This window comes from Humulus lupulus, chromosome 6, assembly GCF_963169125.1.
Source record: "Humulus lupulus chromosome 6, drHumLupu1.1, whole genome shotgun sequence".
NCBI lineage: Eukaryota > Viridiplantae > Streptophyta > Magnoliopsida > Rosales > Cannabaceae > Humulus > Humulus lupulus.
This window is the reverse complement of record NC_084798.1, coordinates 53,223,825-53,241,848: the sequence shown is the minus strand read 5'-3', so window position 1 is coordinate 53,241,848 and position 18,024 is coordinate 53,223,825. Positions and strand designations below refer to the sequence as shown.

The following is an 18,024-nucleotide window of genomic DNA, read 5'->3' as shown; positions in this document are numbered from 1 at the left end:
ATCTGTGTGCTTGGTTTGACCACTTCTTTGGGTTACTTTAATTCATTGTAAAACTGAATATTTGATCAAGATTGGTAAATTCTTTCATTTAAATGTATTTACACTTGCTAAATTTTGAATGTGGAAAGAATGTATGAACAATTCTAGAACTTGCTTGCTTACTATTTGAGGCGAAATCGTAGACAATGCATGTGTTAGGAAAATGATTTAGGCGATTTTTTTTGGAACGTTTGAGCCTTTCAAGCCAACCTTGATTAATTTATCCCTAGTTACCTTTTTTGAGCCTAAAAGGATAACTTTTTATTGTTAAACACTTATTTTGACCCTAATTGAATACTTTATTATTTTCCATTCCCTTAATCTATACCATGAGCATATAAATATAAATGGGGATTGATTTGTAATGGGTGTTACTTTGTGATTTGGTTGTGACAATAGAAAAATAAAAGAAAAGATTGAGAGAAAAACGTGGAAAAAAAATTGAGATTGAAAATAAACTACACTTCTTATGTTTGTTCACATTGAAAAACATATGTTTGGGGAAGTGTAGTTAAATAAAAAAAAATAAAAAAAACAAATATCTAGTGTGAATTTTTCTCAATCGTGAAAATAAAGGGAAATTTGGGGTTATTTGGATTATAATGTGGATATTAGGTTTTGTTTATTTGGATTATATGCTTATGGTATATTTGAGCCAAAATGACTATCTTATCTACCGCTACCTAAGCCTCTCAATACAAGCTTTAAAAGACCTTACGATTCTTGAACAAACATTGGTTTATATTAGTGGAGAATAATAAGTTAGCAAGCATATAGAAATTTGGGATTTGATGGATTGATGGTGAGAATTTGGAATGTGTAAATTATGTTAAATGTGTGTTATTTATTGTTCATGGTTGAGTAGGCAAAAATGATCAATGGGTTAAGGTGAATTGAAGAAGTGGTTGGATTGAAAATCTAGATTACTCGTCAATTATTTTTGAAAAATTATATATGCTTGTCATTCATTAATTTTGAGGCTTAAAAATTGTGGTTATCTTGATTCATTTTTTTAGTTTCTGTATTTATTTGTTTAGTTTGTCTTGAGTCTTATTTTCTTTGCTCGAGGGCGAGCAAATGTTAAGTTTGGGGAAGTTTGATAAACAAGTTTTAGACTCATTTATCTATGTGTTTTTAGGTAGAGTATTAGGTGTTTAGTTTTGTTTTGTTCTATTTTACGCTTGTTTTTGTTTTTTTTTGAGGCGTAGAAGGGCATAGGTGACTTAGGTGTGGAAACATGGTGGAAAACAGTGTTTCAGAGCACTTTTTGCGATTGCAGGAAGAGGAATCTACGGCCGCAATTCCAGAAAAGTTGGGCATTTCTAGGGTATTCCTGCGACCGCAGGAATGCTATCCTGTGACCACAGGATATGTCTAGAAATGTGAAAAATGCATATTTTTAATGAAGGGTATTTTGGTCATTTCATGTTGAGGAGAAACGCTAATCAGGTTTAAATCATGATTTTGGAGAGGAAAAGAGGCACTTTTTGTAGACCTAGGCTGGGAAAAGAGGATTGGGATCACTTTTGTAGAAGAATTGGGATAAACATAGAGATCTTTTCTTTTCTTTTTATCTTTACTTTATGTTAATTTCTTGTTTATAGATTTCTTAATGATGAACATGAACTAATTTTATTTTCTAGGGTTTTTAATGTAATCACTTGGATCTTTGTTATTTTCTATGAGGATTTCATGATTCTTTCTTCACTTCTATTCTAAATTATTTGATTTGTTCTTAATGCTTGGAATGCTTGATCACCATTTGCATGATTTATGATTTTGATTCGAAATCTGAAAAGTGAGAAATTATTATGCTATGATTGAATAATCACAATTTTCATATTGGATGAAAATACCTATATGAATTGTGTAGTTTTAGGATTATTGTGTTCAATGCCTTTTATGTGTTGGAATTTATCACAGGAATGTAGAAAATTCACATGTAAATTGAGTTATTTGTTTCTTGAAAAAGAGTAAGAATCGTTTTTGTTAATCCGCTATTAGTTTAGAAAGAAGAATTGTGAATTCTGATTAGCGAAATAATAAAGTGAAAAGTTGATGAAATTAAAATCCCTAGTTCTTTATTTTTGAAGTTTTTACGAATTATTTTCTTTCTTTCATAGTGTTATTTTATGTTTATTTATTTTGTTATTTTAGTATTTTTGGAACCAATTTATTGTTGAGCAAATAGAAATAGAAAATTAATTTGTTGGTAATTAGTAAATCAATCTCTGTGGGAACGATATTTATTTATCACTATATTACTTGTGCTGATTACGTATACTTGCGTATCAATTTTACACAACAAGGCTCGGCGCCCTTAGGCCGAGTCCTCTGGTCATATGGCCGAGCTCGACACGCTTAGGCCGAGCTGCGTTCCGCATTCTTATTGTCAGTCCTGACGCCCTTAGGCCAGGCTTTGAGAATAGATATAGTTATATATATATTGCACAACACACAATCAGATGCAGTATATACAAGAATGACTAACTAAATAATCACATTTATAACCACAGTCATATCCATTTACAGGGGTTCAAGCCCTGATTACAACCAGGGTGCAGTTTTCTTCCCTCAAGTCCTGAGCTGAAAGTATAAGGTCCCGAGCACAATCCCTAATCTCGAGCCTTAGCGGTATACCCTAGTCACAACGCAATAATGATAATCATTAAGACCTAAACAAATTAAAAGCTTCGAAATAGCATACTAGTCTCTGGGACCTCAAATTCTAGTATACTGGGTAGTAGAGTCCTTCCCGAGCCCTTAGGTTTGAGTTCCCGAGCTTAAAAACCCTATTTCACAAACATTCTCTGTTTGAGCCACAACGCTCCTCTGAGGCGCCGCGACCCTCTACAAGTCAGAGAGCATCCTAAGGCAATTCCCTAGACACGTGCTACGACGCTAATGCGGTTCAGCGAACCCCTTGGCCTCTAAGTTCATGTGGGCCACGACGCGACCCCGCGAACTCAGAATCCCCAGCATTTTTCCTGCATTTTCCCCGAACCAAAACCTCTAAAAACAACATTTCAACTTATTTCAACCACCACAATAATATCAACAACTCAAATAAACAACAAATAGCAACCTATAGCCTCTAAAACACAACAATCATAACTTAATGTTCTAAAAACTCAGACCTATGCTAATACTTAAAAACCAACCAAATACTTGAATCAAAACAAAATTTAAGCTTACCTTAACAATGAATTTGACTCCTTGACCTGAACCTCAATTACCCCCAGAGTCTAGCCTTCAATCACAGCCTCAAACCTTTGAAAACACTGCCCATTTTTCTTCAATTTTCCCAAAGCCCCAAATAGGAGAGAGTGAGAGAGAAAACGTGGGAGAGAGAGAGAAGGAGGTGAGCTACGAGTTGTGTTTCTAATTGTGAAGGTTTCTTCAAAGCTCTAGTGACTAAGTCACTACCTTGGCATAGAAAGACCAAAATACCCTTTAGCCAAACCTTACTTCTTTAATGCCCCCAAGTCCAACCTTGTCATTTACCATCCTTTTCTCAAATAACACTATAAATTCCCATTTAATTATGGCATACCCAAATAATCACCAAATAACTACCCGTTACTTGATAAACCCCGAATACAAGCTAAGTTACCGAAATACCCATAGGCTCACCCTGAGCCGGGTATTCGACCCCGTTGTGACTTTTCCGCTAACTTGCCCACTAGGATCGCCTCATGCCACACATCTCGAATATATCTCCCTAACACTGTGGTCTCACTCATGAATCATATATAGTACAAATATACCCTCAACGGGTCAAAAATTATAAATATGTCCCAATTTACAAAAACAGACCGACATGCATATTTATTACACATAAACATGCATAAATATTCACATTACCATATAAATCATATATACCACATAATCACACATATATTCAGTTAATTCCACATACAAATCTGATCAAGCCTTCCTGACACAGTAATCAAGGCACTAAGACTTATTAGTAAATTTGGGACGTTACAACTATCTCCTCCTTATCGAAATTTCATCCTCAAAATTTAATCAAATGTCTCGGGATACTAATCCCACAAATCTGACTATAACTTCAGAGTCTAGTCCTTTACCTTGCTATCTCTTTGTAACACCCTCACAAGAGTTACAGTCTTATTTCGTTAGACTTTATCTCTTCAATCCAGAATTTCCACAGACTTTTCTTTACACAATAAGTTCTATTGAAATTCCAGGGTCTCTTCACCCAAGCAGCCGTAGTACTCCACACCTATTTCCTTAACATTGGCACCAGTAACACCTTATGAGTCCCCACCCATGTTGGGGTAAGGCTAATCTATAGATCCTTGTCCTAATCCTTTTTTATAATCTCATAAGTCTAACAAATCTAGAGTAAAATCTCCTCTTTATCTCCCAACCTATCTTATCTTTTTAGTCCACAATACTCAGAGAGGTACAAGGTCCCCAATCCTAGAACTCCACGTTCCCATATGTAAATTTGTGAACGCTTATGTCCTTTCAATAAAGCAGACACTCCTGCCCTAACAATCCTTAATAACTTCATTGGTAATCCGGACCGATTCAGAACCAGAATACTTTCTGTCTCTCATTTCATTCCCCTGAACGGATTCTTCTCGTTCCCTATCTCACAATATCTTATTCAGAGTCACTCTGGCTGTCAACTGGTATTCATCACCGTGACAGTCCACTCAAGGGACCGTACTTGCCTTAATGTCCTGAAAATTTACATATTTGAAGGAAAATACTTAGAGTTTGAGTTGTTCCTTCAAGTTGTCAGTCTGTCTGAAGGAAACCAATAATTCAAGATCCTACCATGTGATTACGGGAGATTGTCCCTTCAAGCACCCCACACCAAGTCGCAAAGATAGACCTCAATATAAGAAAATCTCTTATGCAACACCCTAAGAATGACCTCCCAAGTCTTCAGGATTCCTCGGCGCGAAGGAATTCTTTGTCCATTTGCTGAGGCACAAGGGCCTCGCTTAGAGAGGCTTGTCTCGCCCGTATCGCCCAGGTGCCGTGATGTTGCCTATGCGCAAGGCCAGACACCATTTGCCAAGTGTCCACAGCCAAAGGCACTAGGGCCTCTCTCGGTTAGCTCGTCTCACCCCTCTCACCCAGGTGCCTTGATGTCGCCCATGCGCAAGGCCATGCATCATTTGCCAAGCATCCCCAGCCAAAGGCACTAGGGCCGCGCATAGCAAGGCTCGCCTCACCATAGGGGCATAAGCCTTGCTATGTGAGGCACCTTGCCTTGTACTAAAGAGTTATCGCGAAACCACACACCTCGCTAGCCCGAAGATGTGCGAAAGGCATATTGCCTCCTCATATATGATTTGTGCCTCGGCAAATGTGGTCCTACTTATTTCCCTAGAGCAAGGGCCACCAGCGAGGCACATCTTCACTGAGTCTTCTAATAAAATGTAAAGTGTAAAGCTTCCCGAGTATACGTACAAGGAGCACTAGTAAGAGCCCCACCATCATTAGGTGTCAAGCTAGAATTGGGAAAGGCGACTAAATGTTACACATGATGACTTGCAAGATTTCCCCCACATAGTAAAATATAAGGAAGCTTGGAGAAAATATGTGTCTTAGAGGTGTAAGAAGAACCATCAGGTATGGGGCACACGTATAGGTACAGGGTGTAGGACGCTGAGGACGACAAAGGAATGATGATGAAATTTGTATTCGACAAGTTGTGAAGGTATGAATTCGTACGAGACGCGGGGGCATGACATGTATGCCTTTGACCATATACCAACATCGACACCATAACCCTCTGCTCCACCATGACCTATGCCACTATCCTGATGGTGTACCTGTGTACAACTTTGTCCCCAGGGACCACTATGTATCATGGGCCATTAGAGCTCAGCTATAAATAGATCTTCACCCCTTAGATTATGGGTGGGAAAATTCATTGTAGACAAAGATAGTAGAGAAATACACGAGATTTTCCTCCATTGTTGCTTTGCAGGTTTCTTTCTTAAGTTTTTCCTAAGTTCTTTCTATTCATTTCTCGAAAATAAGATTTGAGTTTTCCATCCATATATCGTTGATGAGTTCCTTCCGTAAAAAAATTTGCGTCGTCTGTGGGAAGAACAAGTATCAAGCCAATGTTCTTTCATCACTTCCAGCAAGGAAAAATGCCAAGGCGTTCGAAACGCCTACGTCAACTACAAGTTGTTGAGGTTCACCTGGACGGAGAACAGCCGAGGGCCTCCAGAAAAGACCTTCCTTCGCCTAAGCATGGAGATATGCCGGAGGAACATCCTGCCATAAGAAAGGAGAAGGAAACATCATCCTTGGCTGTCCAGCCTTACAGAAGCCATACAGAGCCGCCAGCACACCCACATCCTCGGCCTCTAGTGACACCACGCTCTGGCCACGGGACCCAGGTCCCTCTACGCATAGGCCAGGCAAGAGTCCCCAAGTTCACTTGGTTGGTTCTAGCTCAAGGACTCATTTCTATGAGGACGAGATTCACGAGTTAAACAAAAAGAATGCCCTTTCCCAAGCATAAGGAGAAAGAGCGTGAGGTTTTAAATGACCTTCTGCAAGGAAAGTCCAGCATGCCCCTTCCCAAGCATAAGGAGAAAGAGCGGGAAAGAGGGGAAACCACTGTCCCTGTTGACGATGGGAGAACTCGACTTTCCACCAGCAACACAACCCATACAAAGTACCATGAGGGACCTAGGCAGGCGAAATACGCCCATGAGCAAAGGCGGAGGGACGACACTGGTCGTAAGAACAAAGTCGAGGTCACCTCTAAGGAGGCGCCCCCTGACCTAAGAGAAAAGCTCAATGGAAGGAGGTCAGAAGTAAGGAAGACACCTCCTATGGCCCCTCCGAAGGGCAGAGAGAAGAGAAAGGCTAACCCTACCAAGCTGAGGGACTCCTTGAATAGAATACGACAGGAGCTAGACACCGAGATTGGGAGCCTTCGGAGCAAAATCGTCACGGCGTCTGGGGGGCATATTACCGATGAAGAGTTCGACTACGAGTCACCCTTCACGCGAGAAATCTAGCTCAAACGACTCCCAACTAAGTTTAAAGAACCTCATATGACCCCATATGAGTGCACTTCAGACCCCAAGTACCACATAGATGCCTTTAACGATTTAATGAAGCCGAGAGGGATCAATAGAAGTGCAAGGAGTCACTGTTTCGCTGTCACGCTGAAAGGGCTTGCATACAAGTCATTCAAGAGGATGAGGCCAGGGACCATTAAGTCATGGCAACAATTTTTCGATGAGTTTCTCCAACAACATCATGTCATACACGATTACACCAGGCTAGGCACTAGCCTCACTAACATAGAGCAAGGTGAAGGAGAAACCCTGAAAAGCTATATCCATAAGTTCAACATGGAGGCGGCTAAAGTGGAAAGTCTGACCAGGGGAGAAATTAAGATGGAAATCACGACTGGAGTGCGCCCAAGCAGTAAGCTTTAGGATAATATGCTCAAAAGGGAGGTCACTGACTTAGACGACTTCTACAAAAGTCTACAGAAGTACTTTTGTGTCAAGGATGACCATGAGAACCTAAAGGCAAGGAAAAGTGAATCCCATGTCAAACCCTCAGTCCATGAAGGTTCAAATGGAGCAAAAAAGAAGAGGGTGTACGAGGGGCCGAGAGATGACCACCAGAAAAGGCCCAAACGTGGAGGTGACCCTAGGCAAACATCTTACACCTTCTATACAAACGTGACGAACACCAGAGAACATATCTACATCATGAATGAAGGCCAAGTTCCTTTCAAGAGACCCCTGCCGATAAGAAAATACTGATTCAAAAGGGACTCTAGCAAATACTATTAAAACCACAAGGACATTGGCCATACCATAGCAGAATGTACCCATTTGAAGGTAGAAATCGATGAGCTCATACGAAGGGGGCTTCTGGGCAGTTATGTCAGAAGGGAAAATAAAAAATCAGAGGACAGGTTGGTGTCACCTTGGGCTTGAGAAAGAGCCCCAGAAGTACAAGGAAAAGTGAGAACGATCTTTGGAGGCCCAGGATTTGGAGGAGAGTCCAGGAAGGGGAGAGACAGGTACGCTAGAGAAGCCAGACGAAGTCCACCACCATGTGTCATGAGCCTAGAGCAACGACCCCCGAAGAATGTTAAGGGAGAAAATGACTCAATCACTTTCATGGAGGAGGATGCACGAGGGGTGCACTTCCCCCACAATGATCATTTGGTGCTGACCGTCAAACTAGCCAATATGAGGGTACGTCAAGTCTTCATAGACAACAGAAGTTTTGTGGACATCTTGTATCGCCCCGCCTAGGAGAAGATGGGTTTGGACGTCAGACACTTGAAACCCTGCAAGTCCTCCTTATACGGATTCACAGGGGACTCGATACAACCTTTACGGGTGATCGAGTTGGCCCTTACCATGGGAGAGCAACCTTGACAAACTACTATAATGGTACACATCGTCGTGGTGGATTGTGCTTCAGCATTCAACATAGTATTTGGGAGACCATCTCTAAGAGAATTAAAAGTGATAAATTCAATATATCACCTAGTTGTCAAGTTCCCAACTCCTGGGGGAATAACGAGTATGAAAGGGGAACAAAAATAAGTGAGGAAGTGTTATAACACCTCCCTCCGCACGTCTGTAAAGCCATGGGAACCAATAGTGATGGTAATACATGGAGGCACAAACCTGCAGGAACTAGACCCCCGAGTCACAGAGGAGTCAGGGGTCGAACCTGTGGAAGAGTTAGAGGAAATCGTTGTAATGGAAGAACCATTGCGAAGGATGAAGGTGGGAAAAAACCTTCAAGACAACACAAAGGAGAAATTGGTGAAGTTTCTGAAGGATAATCTCGATGTGTTCGCTTGGAGTCACCAAGACATGGTAGGGATAGATCCTTCCAACATATGCCACCATTTAAATATCAACCTCTAGGCGGGGCCAGTGAGGCAGAAGAGACGAGCGCTCGACCCAGAAAGATATCCAGCCTTGAAGGAGGAGGTCGACAAATTGAAGGCAAATGGGTTCTTCCGCAAAGTGTTCAACCCTGTATGGGTATCGAACCCCATACTAGTCCCAAAACCAAATGGAAAATGGAGGACCTGTGTGGACTTCTCTAACATCAATAAGGCTTGTCCTAAGGATAGCTTCCCGCTTCCTAGAATAGAACAATTGGTGAACACAACAGCAGGACTTGAGTTACTTAGCTTCATGGATGCTTACTGTAGATACAACCAGATACCCATGAACCCAGGTGATGAAGAGCATACTTCATTTATAACAGATAAAGGACTCTACTGCTACAAAGCGATGCCTTTTGGATTGAAGAATGCAGGTGCAACCTACCAAAGATTGGTGAATAAGATGTTTGCTAACCAGGTAGGAAGGAACATGGAGGTATATGTTGACGATATGTTGGTGAAGACCAAAAATTCCAAAGAACTCAACGGGGACCTAAGTGAGATGTTTGACACACTCCAAAGGTATCAGATGAAGCTAAATCCACTCAAGTGCACCTTTGGAGTCACTTCAGGAAAGTTCTTGGGTTTCATGGCCCACTAAAGAGGCATTGAAGCTAACCCTGACAAAATAAAGTCCCTAGTAGAAATGAATCCACCCTAGAGCAAGAAAGAGGTACAATGTCTAACAGGAAGGGTGGCAACACTCAACAAATTCATTTCGAGGTCCACGGACAAGTGCCACCTCTTCTTCAACGTCCTAAAAGGGAGCAAACAATTTGCTTAGGATGGAGATTGTGAGGAAGCCTTTTCCAAGTTGAAGGAGCACCTATGGAAGCCACCCTTGTTGGCTAAACGTGAAAAGGGCGAAAGGCTATACTTATACTTGGCAGTATTTGAGCATGCCATAAGCGCTGCCCTAGTTAAAGGAGAAAAGAAGCACCAACAACCTGTGTACTATGTCAGTAAATGGTTGGCAGACGCAAAAGCCTGATACCCAGAGATAGAAAAGTTAGCATATGCCTTAGTTGTGGCCTCAAGAATGTTAAGGCCCTACTTCCATGCCCACGCGATTGAGGTACTGACTGATAATCCCTTGAGATAGGTCTTGCACAAACCTGAAACCTCGGGAAGACTGATGAAATGGTCAATTGAGTTAAGTCAATTCGACATCACATATTCCCCAAGGACCTCCATCAATGGGCAAGTGCTCACGGACTTCATAGTTGAGTTCACTTATCGGCCAAATGAGGAAGGAGATATAGGAGAGAGTGAATCAGTTGGTAAGGAAGAGGAAAGAAAGTATGAGGAATGGAGCCTCCACGTGGATGGAGCATCCATCGAAGGGGGAGCTGGAGTAGTTATCATGATGACTGGCCCCGGAGGACACAAGATGTATTGTACGATAAGGTTTGGATTTGAAGCCTCGAATAACGAGGCAGAGTATGAAGTGCTTCTAGCCAAATTGCGGTTGGCTAAGGGGCTAAAGGTAACACATTTACACACATATATATACAAAAAAAAAAAACTCGACGAGTTGTCTCTTATATTCAAAAGGATTAGCTACCTTTATGAATGTCATCTTTTTTATAAAGATGACCTCCAACCAAAGGCTGATACCCCCACAGGGGGTGAGGCTGTAAGGAAGGCATCTCCCAATAAGTCTAGAACGGCCACTAAGCTGGCTAGCCAAAAAGGGTCCTAAAAGAGACCCTTGTAAAAATAGTACTATACATAATGACGAGAAGGACGCTTCTTGCACAAAATTAGAAGTGCGCGCAAAGAATATATAAATGATACCAATAACCTAAACGGTTAATATTTCCTTACAAGTATAGTCAGGGTGCACAAAAAATATTATTATCATCAGCCCAAAGAAGACATAAGGAATTCATAAAAAAAATATATAATAAGACAGACTTATCAAAGTCCCTTATGCTTGATAATCAAAAGAGAATGATAAGGACTAGAAAGGCCAATGCATCCTCATAGTCGATATAAAAAATTAGCAAGGCCTTAGAAATCAAGAGTCCCACATACCATTAAAGACATATGAAGAGTTCCATAAAACAAAAAACAAAAAAAAGAAAACAACCTGGAGGGTTACACGACATCAATATATATGTATACAAATAATCCTTGAAGAGGGGTCTACGAGTTTCCACTCCGAACTTTCCACTCAGCAATTTTCCCAGTCGCATACTCTCCAAAGGGAGACAACTCGACCTCAGGATTGGTCCTCCACACGGCGTGCAACGTGCGCTCAATTAATCTGTTCTCGGCATTTACAAGTTCAACCTCAAGCGCGTTAATCTTCTCGTTTAGAGTGTTGATAGTAGCTTCAAGTCTAGTACTGGAGTGAGAGGTTGAATCAGCCTTGGCCAGTACAACATCCCTCTGGCAAACCGCTTTAACAAGCTGGCCCTCCAAATCACAGACCCATGTGGACAAACTATCCTTCTCTTCCACGACCATTGAGAGATTCTTTATTGCTCTTTCAATCTCAAGCTGTAGCCATTGTGTGGATGAGGAGCTTGAGGCGACAAATCGGTGACCCAAGATGGAAGCCTAAATAAGGAAAAAGAAACAAAATAAAACATCAATGGTCAGGTGATATCAAAACTAAAAAACATACATTGAGGGTTTTGACAAGTACCTGCATAGAGGCTTGGATATAAGCCTCATCCAACTCGGCATCTCGAATGTCATACATGGACCCCCACTCGCCTTCAGGAATGTTGCCCATGTAACAGTTCATTGTCTCTGTACTTGCTCACCAAAGGATGGCCTTTGGAAGCGGAAGTATAAGCTCGAAGGGGGGAGGCATGTGTACCCGTCGAGGCATGCTTAGACAAGGAAGGAGACCAAGAAGGTCCTGTTCCATCCGTAGAGGCACGAGGGGCAGAGGGGCATGAAGTCACCTTTTTAAGCAAAGAGGCACTCGAAGACGCCTACCCCAAACACCCACCAAGGGTGGAAAGGCATCACCAAAAGAAGGTAGGACAAAGTTCCTCTTCAGGATAAAAGGGGCGGGAGCATGGGTGTTGAAAACAAACTCGCCACCAAGCATCGACATTGTGTTCGTTGTCAGCAACATCCCTAGCCCCTCCAGCCAAGGAACGTAAACATGAATAATTCTCGGACTCCACCTCGATCTCATCTTCCATTTCCATCTGGTGACCTGATGAGGTGTTGTAATCTTTATCTTCTTCCTCATCATAACTGTCTTCATCATTACCTACTACCCACGGGATGGTAGATTTGGACGAGACAGAGCATAAGGAAACAAGTTGATATGGAGACAACAGATTGTACAAATAAAGATTGCCTTCCGTAAAAAGGCCACAGGCCTATTTGTGCAAGGCCAGCACACCTAGGATCTTCGCCACTCAATCGCGGGTTGTTGAACTTAAGGTAGGGCTGACAACCCCTTCGAGGCCTATGGTCAAGAAAATGAAATAACTATAGTTAGATAATCCAGAAGAGGAGGGCAAAGAAAAATTTCTTATATATGTACTCAAGGTGGGAATAAGCTTACTTGATGTGTTTAAATGCGTATGTTGAGTGGACACGCTGTTGGTGAAGAAAAAGTCGCTCTTCCACGAGCCCCTATTGGAAATGGAACCCTCCACGAGGGGATACCCTATAAGAGCACCGACTTTCTGGAGTTGATAGAAGCCGGGGGCTGTTGGGTTCACCCTAAGGGTATAAAGATGGTGGACCTCACTCATGGATGGGCCCCTAGAGTGCACTTGCTTGTATAATACGTATAAACAACTAAGCACAGCCCAAGAGTTGGGACCTAGACAGAGACAACGGGTGGTTTGTGAGCGATTGACTTAATCAATCCCCCAAAAGGCCCTCTACGTGTCTTACGTTTACCTGCACACTGCTTGACCCTATGACGTACGACCAGGGGCAGATGAGGAAATGTGGGAAAAACCATAGAAAGAAACTCAGGTTCAAGTGGATCACAATCAGCACCCCCATAGCCTGAGGATTCGTCACCATAGAAAGAAGCAGGTTCAGGTGGCACGTTTTCCTCCAGGCTAGCAATTTTGGCTATACAATCCTGAAGGGTTGATTTTAGTTGGGAGACATACGTTTCATGCCACCGGGATAAACCTAAACCCTCGCCACTAGTAACAGATTTGAGTTCATTCTCAAGGCCTCATGCCTTCTGCCTAAGGTAGGATAACCTCTGTAGGTAGAGCATTTGCACACCCTCATTGTTAGGGGGTTTGCAAATGTTGGCCTCAGAGTCGGAGGATGACAACTTGATAAATTCAACACTAGGTGGACCTTTAGAACACCGCCCAGATGCCATGGGCCAGCTAAGACTCGATGGCGAGTGTTCGTGAAGACAACCCTATATTTACAACATAAGTATAAGGGGTGTAAGTAAAGGACCCATGCATATGTGCCGTATGAGCCGTGAGAAAAAACCTCTAAGGAATGGGTACATGCCAACCAGTGACCCTATCCTCATATAAAAGATAAAGGAGACATGTGTATCATTGGGGAAAGAATGTATACCTGGGTGCGTATATGTTGATCCGCAGATGTGCGAGGATAGGCTTTTAGGCGTGTAAAGAAGGGCTGAGCGACAAGTAAGAGCAGACCCTTAGCAGCAAGAGAATTCCTTGCACCACTACAATGCAAACCTGGTATGAGAGAGAATAAGTAAAAAAATGAATGAATAAATGAAAAGGGGTGAAAATCACCTCAAAAATGCCTCTGTGGAGGATAGAACCTTGGAGCTCCTAGATATAGCTTGAAGGAAATACCACTAGGCTAAACAAGTTTTGGTGTGAAGAGGTGGGTTCAAGTTTGGGGTATTTATAAGGAAAGTCAAGGCTTTCTAGCCATTGGATCAAATTTAGATGGATGGTAGATATCAAGATCCTTGACAACCTTGGGATCTGCAATTGGAAATGATTGGCCCTTATCCTCTTAAGGACATACCTGGATCACCACCAAAATTAGTTGGTTTTTTGGGTTTCTTTATGAATTACAAAGAAACACACCACCAAGGTCCATTTTGTGTTTCCACATTCACTCCAAGATATCATTGAAAAGGTGAGCCTTTCACGCCCCTTCAAGGAAAATGAAGCATAAAATCCATTCAAATCACACAAAGAACATATGAAAGAGTCTACGAACACACTTAAAAGAATGCTCATAGACTCGGGGGCAAGTGTGAATATGGGAAATTGACCCTTCAAGCACCTTACACCAAGTTGAAAAGATAGACCTCAATATAAGAAGGTCTCTTATGCAACACTCTAAGAATGACCTCCCAGGTCATCAAGATTCCTCGACGCGAAGGAATGCCTTGTCCATTTGCCGAGGCACAAGGGCCTCGCATATCGAGGCTTGTCTCAATAGCCCAGCCCATCTGTTGAGGCACTAGGGCCTCGCATAGCGAGGCTCGCCTCACTCGGTCAGCTTGTCTAGCCCGTATCGCCCAGGTGCCGTGATGGAGCCTATGCGCAAGGCCAAACGTCGTTTACCAAGCGTCCACAGCCAAAGGCACTAGGGCTTCGCATAGCGAGGCTCACCTCACTCAGTTAGCTCATCTCTCCCCTCTCGCTCAGGTGCCTTGATGTCGCCCATGCACAAGGCCATGCACCATTAGCCAAGCGTCCCCAGCCAAAGGCACTAGGGCCTCGCATAGTAAGGCTGGCCTCACCATAGGGGCATAAGCCTTGCTATGTGAGGCACCTTGCCTTGCGCTCAAGGGTCACTGCGAAACTGCACTCCTCGCCAGCCTGAAGATGCATGAAACCCTGGTGGTACCTACCATAATAGCTAGGCATCTCGTGAATGCAACTGGGTCCTTCCCTTTTCAACTCATAAGTCACCATATTTTCTTATAGTCCATCGTTGCCCCCTAATTGGCAAACTAATCCATACTCAGGATCATATCAAAATCCTTATATAATAAGCTCAATTAATTTTGCTACTAACTTCCTACAAGTAATACTCTAACCCATCTCTTGTAAATTACCGATTTCCCTCAACAGACACTAAAATCACAAACTCCATAGCGTAATAATCATATAGTATGTACCGGATATCTATGTCTCTACTAAGAGATACGTATCACCAATCTCAATTAACATAATATAAAGGAACGAGAACTAGAAATCCAACCTGTCACTTTCGAGGGACTAGCCTACAGCTCTGATTGTATCAAGGCAGACACTCGAGCCGGAGTAGAGTAATTCGCACTCCTTGGTTCTTCCTTATTTGATCTCGGGCAATCCTGCTTAAAGAGCTCAACTATTCCACATAGAAAATATGCCTTCCCTCAACATTCTCCCAGATGGCATCTCTTGCACCTGGCGCATACTGGATAACTTCTCCAGACCTTATTGTGTAATGACCCAACTATTCTAGACTTTGGACCATTAATGAAAACTACACATAGACCCTAATCCTTAATAGAACTTACAAGTGAAAAGATCATAACTTTATTAAAACTTGTAAAAACAAATTGTTAAACTTACATAAAATCTCAAGTAGGATATGGGATCCCATTGTTTTAAAAAGGAAAAAAAACATAACTTAATTAAAAAGAGATTACATAAATAAGTGCGGAAAAATACACATAAACCATAAATAAAGACTTCATCCTCGAAACCGAAACTCTCGACTCCTTGAATCCATTTCGCCTCAATACACATTCCCCAAGCTTCCAAGAATCTTTCCCGCCACTAAAGCTATTTTCCTGCACATATAAACAAAAAGGGGTGAGCCTAATGCCCAGCAAGGAAAATCTAACATATAACCATATACATAAAATTCATAAGGTAACATAAAACATACTATAACACTTATCTCACATACATACTATAATGGCCATTATTACTTGGGGTCCCATAAACTAAACAAGTCATATGCCCATTAGATTAGTGGGGTCTTACTATCTAAGCAAGTCATATACCCATAATCTATTTGGGGCTTGTTAGTTGTATAGGTCATATGCCCAAGTCTACAAGCATACTTAACATAGCATTTTACATAACACATATTCATAAGATAACATATAAAATCATATAACACATAAGTCCTATCCTATTTTCCTTACCAAAACAACCAGGATATGAGAACTGATTTGGGATCTTGGAACACTCCTAAAAACCATTTATAATATGATGAGTATATTGAAGAAAAGGGATGAAAGTGAAGAAGGAACTATACTATCAAAATATACTTACCAAAAACCTTGTGCTTAAGAACTTGGATTTCCTAACCAAGAATAGGAATAAGGTTAGAATGAGTAGAAGACTATGAGAACTTTAAAGAATATAATACATAAATGGACTAGAGTTTGGGATACCTTGAGTACTTCTATGATCAATCTAAACCTTGCACCGAAATGTGTATAGAACCTTACTTCCCAAGTGTTTAGTAAGCTTGTAGTGATCAAGCTTATAATTCCCAACCCAAGTGTTTACACTCTCACACTAACCTAGCAACTTCCAACCTCTGAATTTAGAGTAATAGATGAATAAATGGCTGGGTACTAGGTCATATTTATAGAGTTTAGGAATGAAAAGATCTTCATTTAACTTGAATAAAAATAATGCCTTTTTAAGTGAAAATCATTTGAATTATCGTTCAGCAGAGGCTGAAGACTCGTTCAGAAAGGTGCTGGACTTATCAAGCACTACAAGAATTTTAGCCTTATAACACCTAAAAATCACAATTTTCAAAAAACGCTATGGTTAAATAGAAAAATTAGGCGCGCTCTTGGCACAGTAAATTTTAAAGCCCGCCACTAGCTTTTCCATCTCCCCCTCTAATATTCTATTAGCCCTAAAGTATCTCTCTCTCTTGTATCTTCTTCTTCACAAATCAACCCTAACCGCGTTCCCCTCTCTGTCTCTTTTTCTCTCCCTCTAAAAATAGCCACACACACTCCAATCTCTTGCCTTCTCTCAATCTCTCGTTCATCCCACTCACAGTGACTCTCTCTTTTGCTCTCTTTGGTTTGGAACCATCGTTCACCAACCTCTCTCTCTCATTCTCTTTCATATGTGGGAGCAAAGGATCAATGATGAAGGGTCCCAGGAAAGGGCTTTGGGACGATGATGAAAAGACGCAATAAGGGGCGAAGCATATGCTCCCCAAAGTGCTTTGACCCTTTCTTCTCCCTAGTGTGAACCAGAGGCCTTTCCTCCATGGGCGATGGGAAACCGAGTCTGTCCATTATGTGAACTAAGGTAACTTTAACCCATTTTTTTAATTTATGATATATGAAGTATGATTTATATGTAAACTAAGGTAACTGAGCCTGTCAATTTTGATTTTTTTTGTTGTTGATTTATGGATTTGAAAGTTTAACGGCGCCATTCATAAGGGTATGCCCCATAAGTTCTACCATGGCCAAACTGGGCGTGTCTGGAACATCACCAAGCGTGCTATTGGCGTGGAGGTTAACAAGCAGGTTGGGAACCGCATCATTAAGAAGATGATTCTTGTTCGTGTGGAGCATGTCCAGCCCTCTAGATGCACTGAGGAGTTCAGAAATAGAAAGTTAAGGAATGATAAGGTCAAGGCCGAGGCCAAGTTGAAGGGTGAGGCCATCAGCACCAAGAGGCAGCCAGAGGGTCCCAAGCCAGGTTTCATGGTCGAAGGAGCTCAGTTGGAAACTGTCACCCCCATTCTATACGATGTTGTCAATGATCTCAAGGGTGGTTATTAGATCTTTTTATGTATTATTTTTTCTTCTCAATGTTCTGTTCTATTATGTTCTTGTCTGGTTTTGATTTTGTTTTCAAGACTACCAATGTAAACGTTTCCTTAATTAGTTCAAGTACTCGAAGCCGTTGTTAGTTTTCATATTTTGAATACTATTCTAAGTACAATTTTGTTTTAAAAATTTTCTGTGCTATTTTTTTTGTGTACAAAAATATTCCAAGAGTCCAAGATTTTCGGTTTATGAAAGACAAAAAGCAAGAGGCATTCTCATCTTTCATGCACTGCAAATCTTATCTTTCACGCAAGGCACATAACCTCACGACACCAGGTCTTCATGG

The 18,024-nt window shown here is 41.6% G+C and overlaps 1 protein-coding gene across 1 annotated transcript; it reads left to right on the top strand.

The window, feature by feature from the left end:
• The first annotated feature begins 17,348 nt into the window (after positions 1-17,348).
• LOC133785094 (large ribosomal subunit protein eL21x/eL21w-like) lies at positions 17,349-17,690 on the top strand. Its single transcript, XM_062224353.1, has one exon. It carries the CDS (start codon positions 17,349-17,351, stop codon positions 17,688-17,690), a length of 342 nt encoding a protein of 113 aa, XP_062080337.1.
• The last annotated feature ends 334 nt before the right edge of the window (positions 17,691-18,024 follow it).